This window comes from Dermacentor variabilis, unplaced genomic scaffold (genome assembly GCF_050947875.1).
Source record: "Dermacentor variabilis isolate Ectoservices unplaced genomic scaffold, ASM5094787v1 scaffold_16, whole genome shotgun sequence".
NCBI lineage: Eukaryota > Metazoa > Arthropoda > Arachnida > Ixodida > Ixodidae > Dermacentor > Dermacentor variabilis.
This window is the reverse complement of record NW_027460324.1, coordinates 5,192,365-5,217,433: the sequence shown is the minus strand read 5'-3', so window position 1 is coordinate 5,217,433 and position 25,069 is coordinate 5,192,365. Positions and strand designations below refer to the sequence as shown.

The 25,069-nt window shown below is 47.9% G+C and overlaps 1 protein-coding gene and 1 pseudogene across 2 annotated transcripts in view; one reads left to right on the top strand and one right to left on the bottom strand.

The window, feature by feature from the left end:
• LOC142568064 (tubulin-specific chaperone C-like) overlaps nucleotides 1-23,675 on the top strand; it is a 45,137-nt gene extending 21,462 nt beyond the window's left edge. For both annotated transcript variants that reach the window (XM_075678146.1, XM_075678147.1), the window contains exon 6: nucleotides 23,074-23,675. In XM_075678146.1, the coding sequence (XP_075534261.1) occupies nucleotides 23,074-23,626 (553 nt within the window). In that variant the 3' untranslated portion in view covers nucleotides 23,627-23,675. The remainder of the gene's footprint in view (nucleotides 1-23,073) is intronic.
• On the bottom strand, nucleotides 7,433-10,805 carry LOC142568116 (uncharacterized; annotated as a pseudogene).
• Nucleotides 23,676-25,069: the final 1,394 nt, after the last annotated feature.

The following is a 25,069-nucleotide window of genomic DNA, read 5'->3' as shown; positions in this document are numbered from 1 at the left end:
ATCGCGTGATTCCGGTCTCATAAAATTCCTTGAGTTGCTGCTTTAAAAAGTCTGCAACTGACTCTTTCACGTCATCGTCCGACACGAATCTGGCTTCCTTGAGCTGTTTTTTTTTTCGGTTGCCCCAAAATGTGAAAGTCGCAAGACGACAGGTCTGAGCTGTATGGCGAATATTGCAGCGTTTCCCACTTGAACTTTGCCAATTTTGTATTAAACACATCAGCGATATGGGGACGGGCATTCTTGTGGAACAAGATGACCCCATTCGTAAATTTTCCATGTCGTTTGTTCTTGATTGCAACACGCAGCCGTTCCGGCGTTTCACAGTATCGGAAACAGTTGATAGTCTCTCAAAATTTAGCAAATTCTATCCGCAATGCTCCCTGACGATCGAAAAAAAAAAGACAACAACACCTTTCCGGCAGAAATGACGGCCTTTGCTTTCTTTGGGCGTGGTGAATTCGAATGTTTCCACTGTAAGCTTTGCCGTCGTGTTTCAGGCTCGTGATAGTGGCACCATGGTTCATCCCCGATCACAATTGCAGACAAGAAGTCGCCACCATCATTGTGATACCGGATGAGATGAGTTGAGGCAGCACCGAACTACTCCGTCTTCTGGCGGAGGTTCAAAATCTCGGCCATCCATTGCGCACACAAAAGCCAATAACAGAGATGTTCATGAATTATGGCGTGAACCGAACCATGACTGACGTTCACACGCTCTGCCAGTTCATCGATGCTTATCCTCCGTTCTTGTCTCATCAGCTCATCAACCTTAGCAATTTTTTTAAAGGTGACTTCACGATGGAATTTAGCCCCGTTTTGGATCGTCTTTGCAATTTTCACGTCCTTCTTTGAACCATTTGCTCCAACACTTCACAGTGACCAATGAAATGTGATGTTCAACGTACACGGCAGTTATACAGCATCTAATTTCTTTTGGGGAAATACCTTCGCAGTCAAAAACTTCACGGCACCATGCTGTTCAACTTTTGGAGCGTCCATTACGTCATGCAACCATGTTCAACCCAGTGTATGAGAGCACTACAGAACATTTATCCTCACACCTGCGTGTCACTTTAGTAAATGAGACATCCCGCTCTTCTGCGCACATGCCTCGCAAATAATGAACCGAACTATTATTGCGCGGGGCGGGTAGGCTCACTTTTGTTTGACTCGCCTTGGTACATTAGAAATGTGAAGATACAATGGGATACACAAATGCAAGATAGAGCTTGATAAAGGGCAAAAAAGGTGTCACTGGAAAAAAAGTTCACTGCACGTATACACGAAACCTCACAACAAGATATTTAAATGTACGTATAAGTCTCCAATAAACCTACGTATCTAAGAAAAAAGTCACGGCATATAATGCGTCAAACAAGGCAAATAAACACATTGCGCAATCACAGATTCACAGAATCCTAGAAACCGCCACCATTCCATCCACTCCCACCAATGTATCGCACGCGAGGGAAGGCAGCTAGCTTGCTCTCCGCTTTTCTCCTTTGCGCGTACAAGATAGTCACCATTGTCGGCTCGCCCATTCCAGCCCCCCCTTCCCCTCCCCTTACGCTTTCACTCGCACATACAGCATGCGGCGCTCGGTAACATTAATCGCTCTTGGTCTTTATACGAAACATGAGAGCGACGATGACGGCAGGAAAGCGCCTGGAGTATCCGTATAATTGCTATCACAATAATATAGTAAGAGTATCCGGCAACTGAAGCGTCCCATGACCCATTACTTTTCCCAAAGGAAGAAGTAACAAAATTAAGCTTTCACCATGCGACAATTCGCTGCACCGCAACAATGTATTTTTTCCCTTTTGTGGGGCGGGGCACCGAAAAGAAAATCTGCAAAGGAGAATATGTTGAAAGAGCGTAGGTTAGGGCGTGTTGGTATTCCATAACTGAGGTTGTTTAGCGCACGAAAAGGGACGAAAGACAGTGGCAAGACGCGGACATAGCGCTACATAGCACTGAATATGTTGGCCATAATCGAATGCCTATATTGCGCACCTAATGTGGCTACCGAAGAAATATCTAAAAAAAAGAACGTGAGACGCTTGGTTCACCAAGAACCATACGCATACTGCTCTGTATCCTACACCGGCGAGACAAGACTTTCTGGAGAGGTTGTGCTCAAGCGAATGCGTGCAATCCGTTGAGTACCCACAGTGATGGGGGCGAGCGACCATTGTTTTTTTTCTCGTCTGCTAGCCAGAAAGTGTTCAAAACTCTACCAGGCAAAAATCCACTCGGCCAGAGCAAACCGAACGCGCAGCGAAGTGCGCCACGCAGTTGTCGAGGCAACACGAGAAAAACGTATGCGCTCTGGCTGGCTCGGGCAGCCCGCGGGTAGGGTAGCAAGAACAAAAAAATTGAAGACGCTCAATGTGTTCTCACGAATAAATGTCAAAGTAGAAAAAATAATTAAGAATGTAGTTACCTTGGCTGGCTGTAGTGTCTTGACATGGATGCTTTGGCGTAGGTGAAAAAAAAATTGATATTTTTTATGAGACATGACGGCACAAATTAACCACCACAACGCTTCGTCTCATTGGACCTCGCTGCATGTTTTGTCAACTTGTCTAATAGTGTGTTGATTTGGGTTTCATTGTATATTCCGATGTAAGACTTCAGAATAGTCAATGCACCTTTGGCGTCAAATGTTTATAACATTAAACCCACAAAATTCCGAAATTGAAAATCTAAAGCAGAACTTTGGAAATGTCAACGCACCTTTCACATCAAAAGTTCATGAGATTTATACCCATAAAATTTCGGAATTGATATCCATGCGCTCCGTAAATTCCGCGAGATGCCGCGGCGAACCCGTTTGTCATCAAAACGCCCTTGAAACTTTGTGCTCGTATGGGGCTAATTGGCGTTATGTGACTCCCGGTACATGGGCGTTGCCGCGAAATCGAGCCCGAGTTCACAATGTTCGTGGTGAAATGTATTTTAGAGCATGAAAAAGACATTCTAGACAAAATCCAGAATGATTTCCGGCGCCGGGGGTTGCTTTGGTCGGCAGTGCATGGACAGCACGAAAAAATTTCGGGGGGGGGGGGGGGGGCTGAAGCCCCATAAGCCCGCCCCCCCCCAGGCTATGCCCCTTGTGTGATCATTATGCAAGGTACCTGTCAAAAACAGAACTCAGAGAGAGCGTGATGAAAGGGGAAAAGCATGCAGTAATTATTCGCTTCGCGCTACGAAAGTGTTACCTTTGTTTGATGCTGCAGCGGCCTAATAGTGACGACAGCGGCCTCAAACTTACTGAAGCTGTGAGTCAGCTTTTCAGCCAGCCCTCTCTTCTCGGGAAGCACTCACGTGGCAGATGCCTCGTTCGCGCTGCATAGTCTCCGTGCACAGGCACTGTAGCATTGCAGGAGTCGTGGGCACCTTTTCTTTGTGGGGTGTTGTTCTCGTCACGACGATTTGCATTCATGAGGTTGATGCAACGTGCAGCTTCTGCTACTGTTGGGCCTGAATCGCCCATGCTGTCACTTTCCATGTCATCCTTATCACTGTCGCTAGGCAGCACTTCGGCAACAACAGAGGCAATGATGGTGAAGAGTCGAATCTCATAGCCGACATCTCTTCGTGGTCGCAGCAGCGCTGCCGAGGAACTTTGCATTCCAAATGCCATGCACCGTAGTCAACAGTAGACGCATGTCGCCTGCCAGCGCCGACGTTTTTGTGTCACATTTGTGAGGAGCACCCGCCTCCATTTCCTCCCGCGTACCCGCGGCGTCCCGTTCGCACGTGGCGGACGGGTCGGGCCGGCATAGACAAGGGAGAGAGGCACTACTCGCCCTCCTTTTCTCCGTCGCTCTTGTGACGCGCGTACCCCTCCCCCCCCCACGCGGTTCACGGGAAAGGGAAATGTATCCAGCGGGCGAGGAGGACTTCCCCTCACAAAAAGGTAAAAAGGCATAAAAGCGCGCCACCGGGGGAGACTCTCTCGCTTGGGACGCCGACACCTGGACCGCCTGGACGACAGCACCTGCCGCATCCCGTGAGTGATCTCATTTGTCTGACCCACCCAGACAACGAGGCAAGCCTATTTACTACTATTACTGAGAGGACGTCCCTCTGCGAGTGTTCGCTATTGCTAATAGCAATAAACGTTATTACCGTTGACACCACTGGTTGCCTTATGCGTTCGAACCCGGCGTAGCCGCGATTCCCGCGCTATGGGTTGGGAGTACCACGAAGCGACTGCGTGGGGCTGGATCCGGAGCTCGCCTTCAGCCCTAGCCGCACGCAGAGTGGAACCCCCGCACATTTCACAGCACGAACGATGTCACCCGGCATCGTTTTTATCCGACCTTCGGCATGATGCAAGTCCTTGCTTGTGTAACGCTACAGCCGTGACAACCGCCACCACCATGACCTACTGCAATGCTCTCTGGCACGGTGCCGAAACAATGTTGGTGTTGATGTGGCTTCACGTGCAAACGCACAGGGCACTTGGAGGCCATTGTTTTGGTCTCAGGCTTGTTCTGCCGGGCCGCCAGACAGAGACGACGCATTGCCATGTTTGCGCAACGAAAAGTGGAAACACTGCATGTTAACCGATACGTACGCAATAAGCTGGTACGGTTTATGTGGAAACTAAACACATTATGTTCAATGGCCGCTGAGCCGGGATTTGACTTTCATCGTCATCATCATCAGCCTGGTTACGCCCACAGCAGGGCAAAGGCCTCTCCCGTACTTCTCCAACTACCTTGGTCATGTACTAATTGTGGCCATGTTGTCCCTGCAAACTTCTTAGTCTCATCCGCCCACCTAACTTTCTGCCGCCCCCTGCTACGCTTCCCTTCCCTTAGAATCCAGTCCGTAACCCTTAATGACCACCGGTTATCTTCCCTCATTACATGTCCTGCCCATGCCCATTTCTTTTTCTTGATTTCAATTAAGATGTCATCAACTCGCGTTTGTTCCCCTTTGTACAAACAAGGTAAACGTCCTGCCGATCGAAAGCCCCTCGGCTCTTTAGACTTGCCTATGACGGTAAGCTGCATTTTCTCTGAGCCGTGGGCATTCACGCAAAAAATCACGGTGATTCTCTCCTTACTTTTTTGGCTGCCATGGCAAGCCTGGCCCTTCAAACAAAAGCTCCTCTCTGGTTGCAAATTGAAAAAGAGGCCCGCCTCGTCAGCATTAGTTACGTCGCATGGTGCATAGTCCGAAATCAGCGCCGGCAGCGTGTTCAGCCAGTCGCTGACAGCTGACTGGTCCGCTTTTTTCCCTTCACTGCAAACGACTCTGTGGACAAGTCTATTTCCCACTTTAAAACGATGCAGCCATCCCCGGGAAGCTCAGAAATTTTCAATTCCCAGGGAAAGCGCCATGTTGTCCGCCTTCTCGCGTAGTACCTTGCCGTCCACGTTGACGCCAGCCACTGTAACTTCGCCAAACCATGTTAGCAGGACCTCTTTCAGCTTCATGTTTATAGCTGTCTTCGCCTGTTTCAAGTTCACGCCAAAGTGCTGGGCACAATGGCGTAGCAACGAGGGGGGCCGGGGGTCCGTGGGCCCCAGGTGCAAAGTGGGGGCGGGGGGGGGGTTCATATACGTCTTAAGACACCCCTCTTTCCGCTGGCTGCACTCGAAGGGTGGGGGGGGGGGTGACAGAAGACCTGTGGGCCCTGGGTGCCAGACGACCTAGCTACGCCACTGGCTCGGCATTCTTCATCACAACTTCTCGCTGCCCAAGAATGGTGCACATTGCCGGCGGTGCTATGCCTAGCTTCTTTGCCAACTCAACACGTTTCTTCTTCGCGTTGTCATTGGCCTTCTTGAAGATTTTAATTTTCTCCTTAAATGAAAGGGCCTTGCGTCTTTGTGACATGTCGAACAGCGAACGCTTTGGTCTTTCCGCGTGCACTAAACTTGCGTCCGTCACATTCAGGTAGTCCACGTTGCAGTGCTGTTGCAGTTACCTGAAACGCACAGGGAAGCAGCAGCAGCGAACAGTGAAGAGACGCCTGCAGCAGCATGTGATGGCGATAGCGATTCGGCTTTTCCTTTAAGATCGGGTCGCCCTGTGCGAAAACGCGGTATAGCAAAAAAAAAAATCTAGCATACGCCGATGAGCTGCCAGGAAGTGGGTGACGCATAGTTGTCAGGCACGTGACTCGCCCTGGCTTGGAAGGTTTCATGCACGTTAAGTGCATGGAACCTTCCAAGCGCACTATGCACGTTAAGTCCACACCACACGTACGCTTGCGGACGTGTGCCCACGCATGCGCAGATGGCGTGGCATGGTTCGTACGCGGTGTGATCTCGGGAAACAGCTCCTCTCTGTTATCGCACGCTTGGGTTGCCTCGCGTCGGCGCGCCTGGCTATGCAGCTACGGCGCGGAATGTTCAGCTCTCATTGAAGCAGATTTATATCATCCAAGAAAGTGCTTCTTCTTTTTTTTTTTGCGTTGATCTAACAGCTATAAAAATATAGCAATTACTTTTATAGATAATGAAGCATTTTGAAATACTGTCGATAAAGCACGAAGCGGCGTCTGTGAGTGACCCCAGTGAGCGTGCACTGTCGCACGTCTTTGTTATAGAGGCTGGAAAAGTCTTTCTAGTGTCGGGACCAGTGGAGAAGTGCAATATTTCCCGATCTTGTGGGTAGGTGGCGCTGCCGCTGGCTAGCGCGCTCAACTCTGGCGCTTGCATGCGCGATCCTACAGCCTACAGTACCGAAACTTACTGGAAGTGTGCTTTCACCTTTCTTTTATTTTGCTTGTGGCACGCTTCTTTTTTTCGCAGCATGGCCCTGTCAGCCACGCGAGCTTGGTGCAAGATCCAGCGCTGGTTTCGGCAGACAGGCACCCGACGCACGAACGTTGTTTGCCGTATCCGCAGTTGTGGCTCTCCTAATGAAGTCACAGAGATTTATATTTGTTCGTAGTAGCTTACAAGCGATTAATATTCTTCCTCTTCCATACCGAGGAATCGGTACCATGCATTCTGAAAAGCTATTCTTGGGGTGCCCCAAAATTTAAAAAGAAACATCAAATTATGGGGTTTTACGTGCCAAAACAAAGATCTGATTATGAGGGATGCGTTGTGGAAGATTCCGGAATAATTTTAGACTACCTGGGGTTCTTTAATGTGCACCTAAATCTCAGTGCACAGGTGTTTTCGCCCCCGTTGTAATGCGGTTTCCATGCCCAGGATTCCCGAAATGAAAGCTGCTTTGGCGCAGCCGGAGTACTACTTATGCAAGAGCCTACACTGAAAACAATGTAAGCTGACAGGTCAACTGAAACTGGGCCAAGTGCCATGGCACTGCATTTGCAAACCGTGTACCACGGAGTCTTCTTTTGGCGAAGGCAGCACCGAAGCTTCTAGCAGGGCTGGTCGAGTTTACTACAGCTACATTGCAACAGGAACATTAAACAGTAGGCCAGAACTCGGCATATACAATATCTTTACTGTATATGTACAAAACATAAGACTAGCCACAATGAACTCGACGATGCCTCACTCTCGCTGGCACTGCCTCATCTTTAGAAGCTTTTGTTTTTCTCTCTGCGAGTTTCTACATTTGTTTAAAGCTTTCGCGAGGAAATGCAGCCTTGTAAGGGCATAAAACTTAATAATGTTGGCTGTCACTTCGCGCCCATGGTCTGGGCAGCCAACCACTTTAACTTTATTTCCTTGAACAAAGCTTAGAAAACGGGTTGTGCTCTTGGCATGTAGCTTGTTCCTGCTAAATAAAACGGTAAATGCATTTTCAAGTTCTGTCACAAGTATTTCAAGTGGCTTGGATAGGTAAATCAAGCCACCGTGGTCAAACTCTTTAGTTAAGGAAACATTATCGGTCGACATGGCTTGACCAGGAAGAATGCAGAGTGAAGACGCACACTCAATTCTCTTCAGTGACTTCCGCACGACATATCCAGCTATATAATAAATTAATCGGCTGTCACTCTTTTTCTCTGCGTAGTCCTTGTGGTCAAGCAAGGAGCTGTTTTTTTCACCACAACTGCTGCATCTTCTAAGATCTCTTCATCTAAGAGCTTGTCAACCAGTGCTGTTATTTGAGCAGCTTTTTCTTGACATGCATCAGATGGCTCCAAGAGTGCATTGGTAAGTTCAGGCTGTGAATTTCCACCTCTGGGTGGTCTCTCTAAGCTGTAGAAGCAGAGGTTGCTAATAATGATCAAAAACTGCTCTGGAGTAGGATGATCATTGCATCCAAATGATTGCTGCACAATCCCAAAAATGTTCTCCACTTGTCTTGACTGAGATTTGCAGTAAGTACTTATGCTTATGCATGGAAGTCACATAATCCAGAAGATAGTGTACTTTTCAGTGTTAAACGGAGCCCAAGGGCAGTCTCTGGACTCAAAAACCCCCACCATGCTTTGCTGCATACTCCTCCCACTCACTTAAAAAAAAAATCTTCAAGAAAGTTTGCACTTTTTGACTTGGATCGAAGACCTTTCACTGGTGTTTGCGATGACATGACAAAAATTAACTTTTCCATAAGCCTTACGAAGTGCTCTGTTGGCTCAAATGTACGAAACTTTCTCAAGGTCACTCTTATAGAAGAAAAGTGCTTTGAGCACTTCCTCGCTGAAAAGCTGGAAGGCTAGGTTGACCCGCATTTTTTCAAACTCATTTGGCTGTACATGTGCTCTAGTAATATGTGGCATGACCTTCAGTGTAACGGTGTTGCTATCATTCTTCCAAGCCTCCTGAATAGGACCTACATGGACATGACTTTGTGGTGTCTGTAATCCTTTTGACACAGAGCTATTCAGCACACATTTTACGAGATTAGGAAAGTCGGAAATCATGTGAAGGTGTCTTGCTGCATCAACAGGATGGGAAGACTTGCATGTGATTTCCACTGATGATGCTGCAACGAGCAATAAAATTATGTAAACGAAAGCAGGCAAGCAAAATATAAATAGTTTTATGAAGATGTATGGAATGAGGCAACCTACCCTTTATCCCAAGCAGGTTCCAAAGATTTCTGTTTCATGGTGCACAGTCGCTCGTCCAATTATCAACACGAAGACCAAATTTTTCAGCCATTATCGTAGCTGCAAGTAGTAGCTTGGACAGGAAAGGTGCCTTCACGTTGCATCTAGAAGAAAATACGCCGAGTATTTGGGTCCACTCTCCTGAAAGAAACAAGCAGAAGTATTGCAGTGTTAAGGACAGAAGAAGGCTTTTTGTTTTGTAGGTGCAGAATTAAAAAGTGCACGAAGACCAAATCCTTACTACTCTTCAGCCACATATCACATCAATGTTGTGCGATTGGAAGAAACCACAGACTTTAGAAAGGCTGAAACATGATGAGTCCGTGGTCGCTCAGAGAAGTCTTGTTTTCTGGTTCTGTGAAAGGGCCGAGGTCTATGAAGCCACTCATTTCTCCTGGCGCTCTCACTGCGATATTCTCAGAGAGCTTCAGTTCGTCAAAAACAAGTCCTCCATGCACACTAAGCTCATCCATGTCCTTTGTTTTTTGCTCCAGGGCTGCAAACACCTTGGTGTTGAAACCATATGTGCTTTTCAATCCTTGCGTGTGCTTCTCTAAGCATGACTTACCTGGTAGTGCCATGATTTGATGCCTTCTAATATGCTCATAGAGCTGTGGGCTCTTCATTCACATCAGGATACATTCCAAAACCCACAGCTTGCTGTAAGCCATACCACGGCTTGACTTTCTGCACGCGGCTTCAAAGCAGGTTCTTACAGCGAAGCGCTGTTTTGGCGGCAGTCCACTAATTTTCCGCTCGAAAGCCATGCTGGCCACAGATTCATTCAAAACTTGCAGTTTTTCTACAGTTTCTTGGACTTTTCCAAGCCTTCTCTTTGTCCAGATCAGCTGAACAGACTTCCTGGCAGCTCGCTGTCTGAATGTTGGTTTGGGCTTCTGCTTCCGCTGGCACATCTGATTCGCTATAAGCTTCCTAGTGTACTTACAATGCAAACACTGTTTTCCTACAGCTGTTGTGCCAGAGCACGTGTGCGAATAGTACACTGCACCACACTTAGTGCACTGGCCAGACTTAAGGGGTTGAATATCACACCCCGGACACAGCAGCAGTGCGTCAGCTTTCTTTAACGCCGCAAGAGCGTCACTTTCGGTGGCCACAAAAAATTCATCAACCTTGATGTTGCGGCAGTATATTCGGCACAATAATGTTTCTCGTCCCTGTGTAAGTTCAGAGCACACTGTGAATGTGACGTGCTTAATAACAAGCACTTCTGTTTCCACGCATCCATTCGACCCGAAGCAAAGCACCCCGGGATCATTTGAGAGCACAATTCTTGTACAAAGAGCTGAAGGTGGTGAAACATTGCTGAACTGGTGCGGGGATGTCTCCGACGCTGGCTGTACATGATATACATGATGCCTTCAGTGAGTTCGCAGTCAGGCAAGCTTTCACGTAAAGCCATGCGCTTTGTTGGTGGTGCATATTAGTTGGCGAGGTCTCTCTCCTTTCTTTTTTTCGGAACAGGCTTTGTTAGATATGAAGGTGCATCAGGGAATATAGTCGGCACAGCATCATCAGTAAGCACTGGCCGTTCGCGTTCTAGCTCGACAACATCTCCATTGATCACATGCTGTATGTAGTGTTCATCAAAGTGACGTGAACACACTACGCATGTATTGTCGAGTACCTTGTCACGTTTGATGTTTCTGGCCCATTCTTGGAAGCGAACAGGATCGGCAGGGGCTCGGAATAATGACACCTTTTCTGCTAACGATTTGTACCCACCTTTGCACAAAGGCACAATGCACGTCCTACCCTTACGGGCAGGCATGGTCACTCATGTTCAACGCAGACCACAGCTCATGTTTGAAGCTCCCTGATCTGATAACACAGCAACAGAAGGTTCAAAGCGCACAATCACAACAGAAGTACACGGCTAACACACCGACCCGGCTCCCTCGCTACCGCACCTTGCCGCGCACTTTCGCGCGCCAGAGGGCTGCAGCACCTTCTGGTGGTTGGATCCGAACATATTTCACTTCGCCTGCTGAGGGCACCGGCCGCTCACGACACTAAAAAGTAGTTCTAGCCTCTCTATCTTTGTGGATGCAAAGCGCCATTACTTGCGAGGCGCGGCAGACACTTAGGGCGCGGACGCGAGCATGCGCGCATCTGCAGGCGTACATGTGGTCTCTTTACGCTATGGTGGCGTCGATGGGGAGGTGATGGGAGGCCGATGTGGAGGTCGATGTGGTGGCTGCTCGGCCAGCAGAGACTGAAGGTGAAGGCAGTGCCTCCTCTATGCTTTAGTGCCCAGCAACATGCACTCCCAACGCCGTCATACTTCCTCCTCTCTGAGCATGAGGTCGCAAGATTGAATCCCGGTCATGGCGGCCGCATTTCGATGGAGGCGAAATGCGAAAACACCCGTGTACTTAGATTTAGGTGCAGGTTAAAGAACCCCAGGTGGTCAAAATTCCCGGAGTCCTCCACTACGGCACGCCTCATAATCAGAAAGTGGTTTTGGCACGTAAAACCCCATGATTTAATTTAATTTTTCCTCCTCTCTACTGCTCTCAGCAGCCGCGCGGGGGCGCCACGCAAACAGGGTAGCTCTCACCGCTGGCGCGAACCTCTCGAGTTTTTTTTTTTTTTTTTCTCATACGGTGTCAGAGGAGGGCACTGGTTCTGTTCGAGTGCATCCTCACTGTGCCCTTTTTTCTGTGTAAACGCATTTAATCTGAAATGGCATACTGTTGTGTGCCTCCGTGCAAGTCTGACGAGAAGAAAACCGCTGGGATATCGTTTCATGAGGTGCCGTCAGACTTGGAGTTGAGGCAGAAGTGGCTTGCTGCAGTCCGGCGGGATGGATGGACCCCAAACGACTCATCGTGCTACACAAAGGTTTGTAGCAGGCACTTCAAGCAAGAAGATTTTATAGAAGGTTCAAGAAGGGTACTGTGCTGTCCGTGTTCGACGATTACCCCCGTCATCTTCAGCCAAAAGCTGTACAGGAGAGAAATTTATCAAGTGTGATCAAGCGAGCATGTGTTACCATTGTGCTACAGACGGATGCTTCTCAAGCTGTCGCATCCTCATCGTTCCTGCTGCCATCTTTAATCTCTGACAAACCAATGGCTGAGGAGGAAGAAGACGCTTCCATGGAGGTGTCATTTCACTCGCATAAGCCGGCGGGCCAGTGCGACACCCACTATTGCGAAGGCAAAGCAAAGCGTGATCGAAGCGTCTAAGTGGATAGCAGGGCACCACAAAGCTTGTTTATTGTGGAAAGGACGAAATGGAAGCGGGAAGGAGACCTCAAAATAAAAATCCAGCAACTTTGACAGAGAGTTGACAGATACTGTATAACCTGGAGCTGAATCGCCTGAAAGAGGACAGCCTTACGGATGAAATTTGTTATATAAGAAAGGCAGCCTCGGAGAAGCAACCTGCTGCGTTGTTTCTGCTCGACCAGATCAGAAACTTCCAGAAGACCAACTTGGTCTGAGGAGACCGCTCGTCACTGTGTTGTTTTCAGGCACTTATCAGCAAGGGCCTATGAGCATATGCGGGGCAAGGAACTTCTGAAACTGCTTAACAGAAACACTCTATCTGCATATGTCAGTATTCAGAATGGAGAGAAGGGCTTCACAAAACTTGTTGAAGCACGGCTAAAAACAATGCCAGAATTTGCAGGCACCCCAGTCCAGGGTGTGCTCTCTCATCGTTGATGAGATGCGAGTGAAAGAGAAACTGCAGTACCACAAACAGCAAGATTGTTTTCTTGGCCGCGCAGACCTTGGCTCGGCAGACCACAAAGATATTGTGTTAACAAACTCGCTCCTGTGTTTCGTGATGAGGGGATTGTCCAGGTCCTACAGAATCCCGGTAGGCTACTTTTTACCAAAGGGCTGACTGGCGCTCAACTCCATAAGCTCGTTCTCTTCATCATGAAGAAAGTGGAAACTTGCGGGTTTCGCATCACAAAGCTCGTTATGGACAACCACAAACTAAATGTGCATGCGTTTAAGCTCCTGGGATATGGCTGTCTCAGTTATCAGATTGAACGTCCCTGTGACCCTGAGCGACCCCTTTTCCTAAGCTTTGATCCATGCCATGTTCTGAAAAATGTGCGCTCCCATTTCTTGGCCCATGACATCGGGCCAAAAGTAGAAATATCATCTTCGCATCTCAAAGCTGTGTAGGAGCTTCAAAAAGACTTGACAGTAAGACCAGTGCGCTACCTCAGTCGCAAGCATGTCTACCCAAACAATATTGAAAAGATAAATGATGGAAGGGCCGTGCAGGTGCTGTCTCCTGCTGTAACTGCTGCCTTGGAGCACATGAAAGAACAAGCGGGTCACACTTGTAGCGTATCATTTGCAAGCGCATGCCTTGGTATTACATTCATAAAGTACATTTACCGTTGGTCTGTTCTTCATGGTACAAGCAACACAACGCAACAACTTCATCAGAGCTTTGCAGATGCCGGGCATTATGATGATGTTGATGATGACCGGCTCGAGTGGCTTGAAGCTACCATGCCGATATACTTGGAGGATTTGAAAAAGAGATGTAGCCATCCGAAGGAGTTTTTGACCAACTAAACATATCACTACGTATTCAACTGTGGCATGCATCAAGTACCTGCTGAGTATTGAGAAGTTTTCATTCGTGCTTACGCGCAAATTTAACAGTGACCCCATAAAATCTCTCTTTGGGACATTGCGTATGTCTTTGGGTTGCAATGATACCTTGGATGTCCGTGCAGCCCTTTCAGGACTTGAGAAAGTGCTTAAAACAGGAATTTCTGCCTCAAATGCACTTTCCAACGTGGCTCACAGCGAGACTGCAGGAATGTCCACTGCGCATGCATTGCTTCGAAAGACACCGGCAGAACAAGTGCAACCTTGGTTAGAAATTGCAAAAACTGCAATGACTGTTATAGAGCAACTGAACACTACGCTCCTGCCTCTGCACTTGCCCACCGTTCAGTTTTCCGCGACAGTGTACATTGGAGGCTACATTGCTCGTGTTATAACAGAGCAAATGAACTGCGAAAACTGTGTAGCCCTTTGCACAGAGCCAGTAACAAATCAGCCACTCCTGACGTTCACTCGCAGCCAAGATCGAGGTGGATTGCTTTATTCTTTGTACCAGCTCCTATTTGTCCTTGACACCCTGCAGACGTTTGTTGAACAGGCACTGAAGGAAAATTGTGCCTTTGAGAAACCCCTCACTAGTCTTGTAGAACGTGCAGTTCCTGCTCTCAGTGGCTCCAGACTGTTGAAATGCAAGGGCAGTGACAAGCCGCACATGCTGAAACTCGTGGAACTGATTTCTGCGCGGTTCCTACGACCTCTTCTATCGAACTATGCATTCTCTGTGACGGACAAGCATGATGCCTTAGGTAGTTCGCCACAAAGCCCCTTTCAAGGAAGTGCCTCAAGCTTTGAGGCAACAGCCAATATAATAAATACTTCTGTCATTTCTCGTACGCACCATGTTATATATAACTGCGCGGGCAGCCCAAGAAACGTGTCTGCTGGCCTTTCCTCTAAACCGAAAGCGAGCAGGCGCACTGTTGGGCGGCGCCTCATAGCGGCATTAGTTACCGTTTTCACTTCGCAATTCGTACAGTGAGGAACAAACCTCACATATGTGTGTGTGTACCTCTTAGCTGCGAAATTAGACATTAAAGAAATGCGGGCGGTGCGGCCAACGCAAAGAAATGCGGGTTGAGGGGCGCACTTACCAGTCGAGCCCAGCGATGGATGAGGGAGGAGTGCCCTGTTTAGGTGGCGGCGGAACGCTGTACTCGCGGCGGCTGCGGCCTATTAGACAGTTTTAGTATAGCGTACGCTATTCCATTGCGTACGCTAAAAAATAGCGGGTCGTCACTGCGCATGCGCTAAACGCTAAACGAAATAGCGGGTATAGCGGGCGTACGCAACGCAAACGAGTTAGCGTTAGCGTTTTTGCGGGGTTTGCAGAGCTTGCGGCTAACATGGCGGCGGTCCCGGCTGCCACTTCGAATTGAATTTGGCGTTGCTTTTGTAAAATGCACTTCGTTCGTAGCAAATGACTGTGTAAACGGCTTTCGCTTAGTCTCAGGCCGCTTCGACGACAGAGTATTATGGATAACCTCGTGGTGTTTTCGAGATCGCTTCTCGTTTCGAACGAGTCAAAGCCTAACGAAAGAAACGTTCGAGATGTCAGCGCCACCTGTCGCTAAAGGCGCGAAATAGCCGCAACGACGGCATATGGCCTCTGAGATCCGAAGATATCGCCGGCCAACTAAACTTGTAGAAAACGTGCGCTGCTTAGCGTACGCTTTATTATAGCGTATAGCGTACGCTATAGTTGCGGACGCTAAACTAAAACTGTCTATTGTTGCAGCGCTCGTCTGCCGCGCAATGAAGTATAGAGGAGGGTAAAGGGAAGCGGGTCTGAAAAGACGTGGAGGTAAAGGGAGGCCGGTGTGGAGAGGAGGGCCGGTGGCCGCTCGGATGGCAGAGGTGAAGGGAAGCGGGCGTGAAAACACTTGGAGGTGAATGGAGGCGGGTGGGGAGAGGATAGCCGGTGGCCGTTGCCGCTCGGGCGGCAGAGACTGAAGGTCAACGGAAGCGGGCATGAAAAGACATGGAGGTGATGGGAGGCCGGTGTGGAGAGGAGGGCCGGTGGCCGCTGCAGCTCGGACGGCAGAGACTGAAGGTGAACGGAGGCCGGTGGTGCTGCCTCTCGGACGGCAGAGGTGAAGGGAAGCGGGCGTGAAAGGACGTGGAGGTGAAGGGAGCCGGGTGTAGTGAGGAGGGCCGGTGGCCGCTGCCGCTCGGACGGCAGAGGTGAAGGGAGGCGGGTGTGGAGAGGAGGGCCGGTGGCCGCTGCCGCTCGGATGGCAGAGGTGAAAGGAAGCGGGCGTGAAAAGACGTGGAGGTGAATGGAGGCGGGTGTGGAGAGGAGAGCCGGTGGCCGATGCCGCTCGGGCGACAGAGACTGAAGGTGAAGGGAAGCGGGCATGAGAGAGAGATTCTTGGTGGGAGGAAGAAATTGGGTAAAGTGCAGCGCAGTAAAGACGTGGAGGTGATGGGAGGCCGGTGTGGAGAGGAGGGCCGGTGGCCGCTGCAGCTCGGACGGCAGAGACTGAAGGTGAACGGAGGCCGATGTGGAGAGGAGAGCCGGTGGCCGCTGCCTCTCGGACGGCAGAGGTGAAGGGAAGCGGGCGTGAAAAGACGTGGAGGTGAATGGCGGCGAGTGTGGAGAGAGACGGGAGGTGAAGCAGGCGTGAAAAGGGCCAGCAGCCACGCATTAGCCACGGTGGCTACTCTCCCCCTCTGAGACCAGCCGCGTCGCCCCGCTCGTACGTGTGCGCCGGTCATTGGCGCGTTCGTATCATCCGCGAAGGCTTGAGAAACTGTTCGTGTAATCCTGAATCATAGCGTATTCTATATAACATAGACCATCCAAAACACTTTTGAAATTCTTATCATCGCGAAATTTGGATCAACCGTAATCGTATCATCGAGATTCTACTGTACTGCCTAATCGAAATGGCATGAGATTGCCCATTTACCTGTCAAAAACGGAACTCAGAGAGAGTGCTATGAAAAGTGAAAAAGACGTGCAGTAGTATTTATTCACTTCGCACGACAAGTGTTATTTTCGTTTAATGCCGCATGGCCTAGCAGCGACGACAGCAGCCTCAAACTTACTGTAGCTGCAAGCCAGCTTTTCAGCCAGCTCCCTCTTCTTGGCAAACACTCACGTGGCAGATTCCTTGTTGGCGCGTTGCATGTTCTCCATGCACGCAGGGGGTAGCGCTGCAAAAGTCGCGGAGCGCCTTTTTCATTGCGGGGTGCTGTTCTCGTTGCAACGATTGCATTCATGAGGCTGACGTAATGTGCAGCTTCTGCCACTGTCGGGCCTGAATCGCCCGTTCTGTCGTTTTCCGTGTCGTCCTCATGACTGTCGCTAGTCGACATTCCGGCAACAACAGAGGCAACGATGGTGAAGATTTGAACCTCGTAGCTGACATCTCCATGTGGTCGCAGCAGCGCTGCCAAGCAACGTCTGCGCATTCCAAACGCCACACACCGTAGTCAACAGTAAGTCCCTGTCGCGTGCCAATGCCGACTTCGTGTCACATTCGATATTATGAACAATGTCTAATTTTTCTTCTATGCTGAGCACCCGGCGTCTTTTTTATCCAAGCTTCGGCGTGACAGGATTCCTTGTTGGCACGATGCCACAATGCTCTCTGGCACGGCGCAGAAATGATGGTAAAGTTGATGTGGGCGCTTGGAGGCCGTTCTGATCTCTGAGGCATCTTGTGCTGGCAGGCCGCCCGATAGATACAACGCACTGCCGTGTTTGTTGCGACGAAAAGTGGAAACACTACGTGTTAACGAATACGTACGCAATAAGCTGGTACAGTTTATGCGGATGCAGAACACATTATGTTCAATGGCCGCTGAGTCGGAAATTTGACTTTACTACTTTCAAAAGGAAACTACTGTTTAAGCAGGTACGGTTTAACGAGGTTTTACTGTCTATATATATAATCTCTCTCTCTCTGTGTAGTCATGTGTAATCTCATGAAGGTAATCACTCGTGAATATCGCACCTGAATAAAGCTTGCCGCTGTTCTGCAAGGTACGTCAGTGCGCCTAAGAAATCCTACAGGACACGCTTGTCACCGAAATGCGAAATTCACTGAGAGTTTATCTTTATGTACCGTTTTGTCTTGCCGACTCTCTAAAGCTACAGCAGTTCCCACAGTTAGCGGAATCTGTATGATTCATAAAGCAGAGCTCTCTTGGTGAACCCTCCTGGACTGGGGCTGCTGCTGTGTTGCCAAATAGCCATGTGCCTCGCGTCGTGATGTACACACAAGACCATGTTCGAGCGAGAGCATGTATGCACACACACTTTCCTTAGTTCGTGGACATATAAATGAAACAAGAAAAATAATGCTAGCCATCCTTACCCCTGTCTTTGACGTCATAATTTTCTGAGCATACATCTGTCCTCGCTATTCTTCGCTCAACAAACCTTTGTCCTGGCAACATCACTGCATTGATGTCTTACAGCTGGCATTCACATGAACTGCTCTTCACATCTCAGCTCTTAGATTGTTAATGGTGTGGTGCATAATCATAAACATTGCATTATATTGAAATTGATTTTCCTGATGAATAAACATAAGGTTTGCATAATATTACACATTTAATAGATGACAATAAAGACAATAGTATGCGTCTCATATACAGCTAAACCTCAATACTATGAACACCACATTATAGAACTTTTCAGAAATGCCCTGCTGACTGCTGATAGTTTCCAATTAAAAAATATTTCAGTACTACAAACTTCAAAATACCAAACTTTTCAGAATAACAATCGTTATTCATTGTTCGTGTCTTGTTAATGCCTCAGTACTACGAATTAATATTCCAAAGTCTGGGGATTGTTAGATTTCTGGGTATCCTACATGGCAGCCAGAAGAGTAGGCTAGCAGACATCAAGACGCAGAAAGCTGATGCTGCAGTGCATGGGTTTAGAAAACTCGAGACGGGGGCCGGGGGTGGGTGACTTCTTTCTATTGCGGAAGCAACGACACATCAGCTTTTACGAGGGCACAAGTGTTGCCTGACAATGGAGGTGCAACTCTTCATTCTTTTGCCCTTCCTTCTGCACGTGCCTCTTCGTTCTATTGCACTTTCTGCAGCCGTACCAGCTATGTGCATGGAGAAATGTAACCTCCATGTTTCTTGGGATGCCACATGGTCACACTTTCCGAATGGTGTCATTTATGCGCCCTTGGACATTGAAATAGTTCAAGTGTCCGCCTCGAGCAAGACAGTTGCAGTGTCCACAGCAAGGAATGTGAAAAATGAACAAACGAAAAGAAACATTGAGCTTTATTAGGCGACATGAAGCTTCCTCTTTGTGGTTTTCTCGGCATCAGCGTATCTTTTGTGCATGCAACTCTATATGCGGTGCTGTGGTGATGTGTGGCAGCAGAATCTATAGCAACAGTACATGCCGAGAGCCAGCTGCAATGTTTTTGTGGATAGCTCATACCGTGACTTCCGGTAAACTGATGGGTTGATAGGCGGAATGGATCACTTTGAGGCTTTAACTATAATGACCCTTCAGAGTAATGAACAGTTTGCTGCAGTCCCATGAAGTTCATTATGTAAAGATCTCACTGTACTTTTTAGCATTTAATTAACCTCTTCATGGAAACTTTGCCTCACACGGATTCCTTCGCACACATTGGATTTGCAGAGCTAGATTTGTGTAAATCATTGCAAGTAGCCGGCACTTCAAGCTGTGATCACAATGAACAGCTTTCAGAGGCAGGTTGAGTATAACAGTAGCGGTCAAAGTCATTGCAAGCGTGTTCACTAGTGTTGTGGGGTCTCTCACACCCGTACTCTTGGGACAAAGGAACGACAACACAGTAGTGCAAACAATCACAAGGGCATTTATTGCACCCTTCATAGATCAATGCCTGCTAGCCGAGTTGCTAGCCACAAAACATGCCGATGGGCGCGCGACAAATCTAGAAGTCCGACTCACCGCGACCGGAAGCGAGCGAATATGTTCGCCCCATGCTGGATCCCAACGCCTGGTCGTTCGCGCGTACTGTCACGCGAATCGTGGCGCGTTCGAAGGCGGCCACGCGAGGCGGTCTCGCAGAAGCATGGGTCGGCGCGCGGGACGTCCTCGCTGTTAGCCGACCCGCCGGGGAAGAGGGTCGCTGCACGTGCGGCACGGCCGTCCCGCTTCCTGTCTCGAACCCAACAGCCCGAGCGCCTTGTCTCCCGACGCCCGAGTAACCCCGCAGCGGCTAGCAGCGGCGCGACGCTCGCGCCATCTCTCGCACCGCGCTTCTACCACCCGACCGCCGCGGGCGCCAGGCCACGCGGCGGGCGAAGCCGCCCTGCAGGAGACGAGCCATGCGGGAAAACTAGATCTCAGGGGAGGCGTGAGAGTCACGCATCCCCACAGTGTTCACCAAGACAATTCGCATACAGACCACAGAAAACCAAAATGATATAACTTGATTGTATAACATGTAACAATCATATTTCCAAACTTTCTTCCTGTCAGTACATCTATCACTTTTAAGGACTGTTTTAATTTTAATTCAACGCCGCTACACATTTATTTACTACTGCAACATAACATTTTGTGAATCGCAATGATATGTCTCTGGTTGGTATCCAGTCATTCCACTGCCTTCACTCATGGCAGATAGATGTGTTTCAGGCTACTTATGACCAACTGTAGTATATTACAGTCGACTTCCGTTAACTTGAATCTGACAGTACCAAGGAAATTGATTGAATTATACAGTGGGTCGAATTGTACAAGGGGCAGAAGAATCTGAAAACATGCTGCTAAATAATTCAGCAGTATTTGCCTGATCCTACCACGCCCCCAAATTGGACGTGTGCACTTTCTGTTTGTCTAAAGTAAAAAACTAACGCATTAAAAATACCAAACAAAGTAGAAATCTAACACCCAGCTGAATTTTTCCAATAAAAATGGGCAAGGGTCTAATGTGTGTTGTACAGTGGCAGCCGATTTCATAAAGACAACTTCGCCACATAGCTTTTAAAGTCAGCTTTGCCACAATAGAGCATTATGTGGTAAAGCAGACGAACATCATTTCCGGCCCAATTTTCTCGGGAAAAAAGGTTGCACGATTGAATCAGGTAAATACTGTGACCACACATTGTCAGTTACCATTATAGCATGAAAATCGTTCTAGGTCAGGCAGAAAATAAGCCTTTTTGATAAAAGATGACAGGGTGTTCAAAGCATTCACTGTCCCTTCAGCTCTGCCAATACAGACGCTGCCAGTAAATGTCACTATTGGGGTCACCATAGGGGTCAGGCGTGTGCATGCTTACTGGCCAACTTTATCCGGTGAAGGCCTATTTTAGCATAGAAATAGTGAGTTTGGGCATGAGTGCTGTCCTGGACCTTCAGTCGGGATCAAATTAAACGAAAAATAGAATTAATTCGAGTCGAATTTAAGGAAGTCTACTGTATCAAAATATTGTTTAGACTTGGACCGTGCAGCAGTAGCAAGAGAAGATCACGTGCGTTTCTGGACAAATTATATGCATTCATACCAATATCTGAACAGCTCCAACATGACTGCCTTGTGGCACAACGGGTAGAGTGTCTGGCTTCCACAAGAAGTGTTTTCATTCAGTTCCACCTCTGTTCATTTCTTTCTCAACTTATTTACTAATAAATGTTCTCCTTTAATTCAGTGGGCATCCTACTTGAAAAGATAAGTGGAAGGTAGGGCATGCTTAGGACAATATTTTATTTTTAATTTTTTTTTTTGTTGAATTGAACAAATTCTGTTGTCCACTTATACCCTGAGGATGTTCTCAGTGTAACAAGCCTGTTTACACTCGGTAAAAGTCTTTACACTGAATAGAGAGGACAGTCCCCGGTTCTTTGAAATCACCAGCGCACTGTGAATGTCGTCACGGCATACTTAAAGCTAACAATCTTTTGTCAGGCTCATCTCATGCACCAGTGTTCACAATAGGCAGTTTGTGTTGTTGGGTTGATTTTTTATTTATTTTTTTATTTAGTACATACTGCAGACCCTTTTCAGGGTCCAAGCAGGACCCTGAAAATTGTAAATTGAAAATTGAAACTTGTAGATTCATTCAGCACATTACTCAAGGAAAGTGCAGCAGCATGTATTTAAATGTATTGGGAGTTAGGGGGACTGGCTTGTTTTCAGGACGTTGTGGTGTATGTATGAAGGAGTCAGGGGGGTAACTGCTATTTGTAGTCATTGACTGCCCGTACCTGTGCACATGGGCACGAAAAATCACATTTACCATATTTACTCGCATAATGCTCGCACCTTCTTTTGTGGAAAATTGATGCAAAGTTGGGGGGAGCGATAGTTATGTGGGAACACTTTTCTAGTGAAATGTTCTAGGTGCTAAATGGTAAAATGAAAAATAAGTTGGCTGAAAGTTGGGGTTTTCGTTGCCAGCAGTTATCATTTCATATAAATTTAAACACTATGTTATGCACTTCCCAACCACGCTTACCTTTGTAATAAGAACACAGGTTCTGCACAAGCAGCAGCTGCGAAGGCCCTTTAGTATTTGCAGCCTATAGCTACACCTAGAGTCACAAAATGGACAAATAAGGTGACCCTGGCCCAACATAGCCCAAGTCGTGTAAGCATTGATGTCGGATCAAGTAGACAACAGTCGTTGCAGCAATTTTTGAAAGTGCGATGATTACTTAAGGAAATAAAAAAATCTAATTTTTGATGGCCAACTTGGGGGGTGCGAACATTATGCAAGTAAAAGTAAATACAGTAATCAATAATATTTCGAATTCCCTAATTACATTTTTTTGCAGTGGAGCTGCCACATGTCCAAATTTGATTGCATTTGACACAATGTCGATGACAGCATCTTCCAATGTGAGGTTATTAGCGCACTAATTAAAAAATAAACATGCATTTGCAAGTTTAGTGTGCCTTAATGAATAGAGAAATGTAAAAGTAAGCATACCATGGTGTTAGCTTCAGTTTGTTGCCGTCTTTTACAACGTTACAACCATCCATAACAACTTCGGCCATTGCATGCCAAATCTGAAGCCCAGATGTAAATTAGCACCTGCCACGTTGAAGCCATTGCAGTGCCAACCTTAGGAAGCTTACTGAGTACTACAACTGCTTACGGGAGTGTTGTAGTTTAGGAGACTGATTCAGATGCTTTAATTATACTGCCCTGCACAAGCTATGGCATTGAAAGTATGCATTTCTCAGTCGAATAAGTTCTGGCGGAAGCATTAACAAATAACATTAAAGCAAATGACATTAGGTTTGTTTGTATAGTGTCATGCGAATGGAATTAAGTGATTAGCATGTTTATTTTTTGTGCCCTTGTGGCACAGGTATTAGGGAATACGAGTTTATGAAATGAAATTCACAGGAGGTTGGGGATCTTTTTTACCAAACACTTTTGTCATTGTAGCTGCTGGTTTGATTACACTGCAGTGTCACATTGACACTTGTCATAAATTGTTGTGTGCAGTGATGCCAGAACCACGGGGCAATGCGAGTCGAGGCCAGGCTTCCCTGCTGATGCCTTGAAGAATGCCTCCACCTTGGGCTTCCAAGGCAGATCAGGGGAAACGTTAATGCTGTCTGACATCAATGGCAAGGACATGGAACTCGATTCTCTCAACACCTGCGAAGTGACCGTCCATGGCTGTCCAGCGACACTGTTCGCACGCCGGCTCAAGAACTGCAACATCCGGTGTGGACCTGTGGCCACCTCAGTATTCGTGGAGGAGTGCGAGCGTTGCACGTTTCATATCGCCTGTCAGCAGCTGCGAGTACACAACAGCCACAAGTGCGAATTCAGAGTGCACATTCAGGCACGCTCCATTATCGAAGACTCAAAAGAGCTCCTGTTTGCCAAGTACGACTTCACTTATGACGGAGATGAGCGAGACTGGTGTGCATCATGCTTAGACAAGACTGTCAACAACTGGAACAAAGTGGACGATTTCAACTGGCTTGCAGCAGATCAGCCTTCACCCAACTGGAAGTTGTCACGGATGTCACTGGGCGACACTGTATAGGGGTATAGGAACACATGGCACAATAAAGACACCTGTTGTTGTGAATGAACACATTGCAATTTTTCATTTAATGCCGGTGTCACACAGGCACTTTGAAGGCCTTCGAACAGATAGTCTTCTAACTCAACAGCATATTTGGCGCTGCTACATGAGCAGATCCGACGGAGACCGAGTCAAAAGTCAATCGAGTCTACAAAGTTTCATGGAACTGCCTCGATATCTCGAAGGCCTTCTAGTGGCAGTCACACGCACTCTCGTAGAGCGTTTTCAAAGAAAGGTCTGCTGCTAAACCATTCTCTCAGCATCTATCAGCATCAATTTAAGCTATCAGCATCAATTTAAAATGTTTTACTACGTGCTCCAATATTGCTATGAATTATCATTTCGTTTTTTAGCACGAAAGTGTTTTGTGCTGGGGTCCACCATCAACTTCCTGTAATGGATGCGACATCAGCGAGAATGCATAAAATAGCCATCTAGGAGCGGTGAAGTGAAGTACTGCATCATGACACTAACGAGTGCCGACAGTTAGCGCTTCGGTAGTCTCAGCCCAGTAAAGGCTTCAATGCGGTGTAGCCTGGTGTGGGCCTTCTGCTGGGGTGATGATGCAGTTTCCACACATGGTTTCTCTTTCGCATCTGACTAGCCTGTGGCGCCTCCTTGCCTACAGAGTGTAGCTCCAACATGCATCAGCGGTGCTTACACACTGCCTACTACTTCACTTGCAATGGCACCAACTGAGAAAACTGCGCTAAGTGGCGCTGAAAGGCAACGACGTCCAAGGGCAAATCTCGCTTTTGTTCAGTGAGAGACATGTGCCCGCCAGCATGAAGCAGAACTCATTCACGGCGCATGGGGGGGGGGGGGGAGAGGCTGCGAGCTTTGCCATTTGCATTCTTGAAGCTGAGCACGGCCCAACTCACCTGGCTGCCCCAGACACTACAGAGCCGGACCAAAATGCTTGTACAGCCGCCCTGATTTTTAATAATATAGCGCGAGCGTCGACTGAACTGCTGGTGAGCGCCTTATAATGGCGATATGCGTGCAACAAGGCGAGAGTTCGCGCACGAGCCTTGTTGCCTTGTTGCACTCGCCTTGTTGCACGCTCTTGTTGCACGCTTATCGCCGTTATAAGGCGCTCACCAGCAGTTCAGTCGACGCTCGCGCTATATTATTAAAAATCAGGGCGGCTGTACCTTCACCAAACCAACTTGGAAGCAGGTCGCTGCTTGTCAAGCAAACCTGCAACATGGTCGCCAGGCTGCAAATCTTGTCCCTTTCGTCGCATTGGACCGTGAGTTCACAAAGCAAACATGCAACAGCTTCTGTGAAAACACGTTTCATGTTCTACTAATTGCTATAAAAGAGCTATCAACTATATTTTACTCGCTTTTTGTGCAACTTTGGTATGGCGAGCATTACACCACTCATTCATAATTTGAA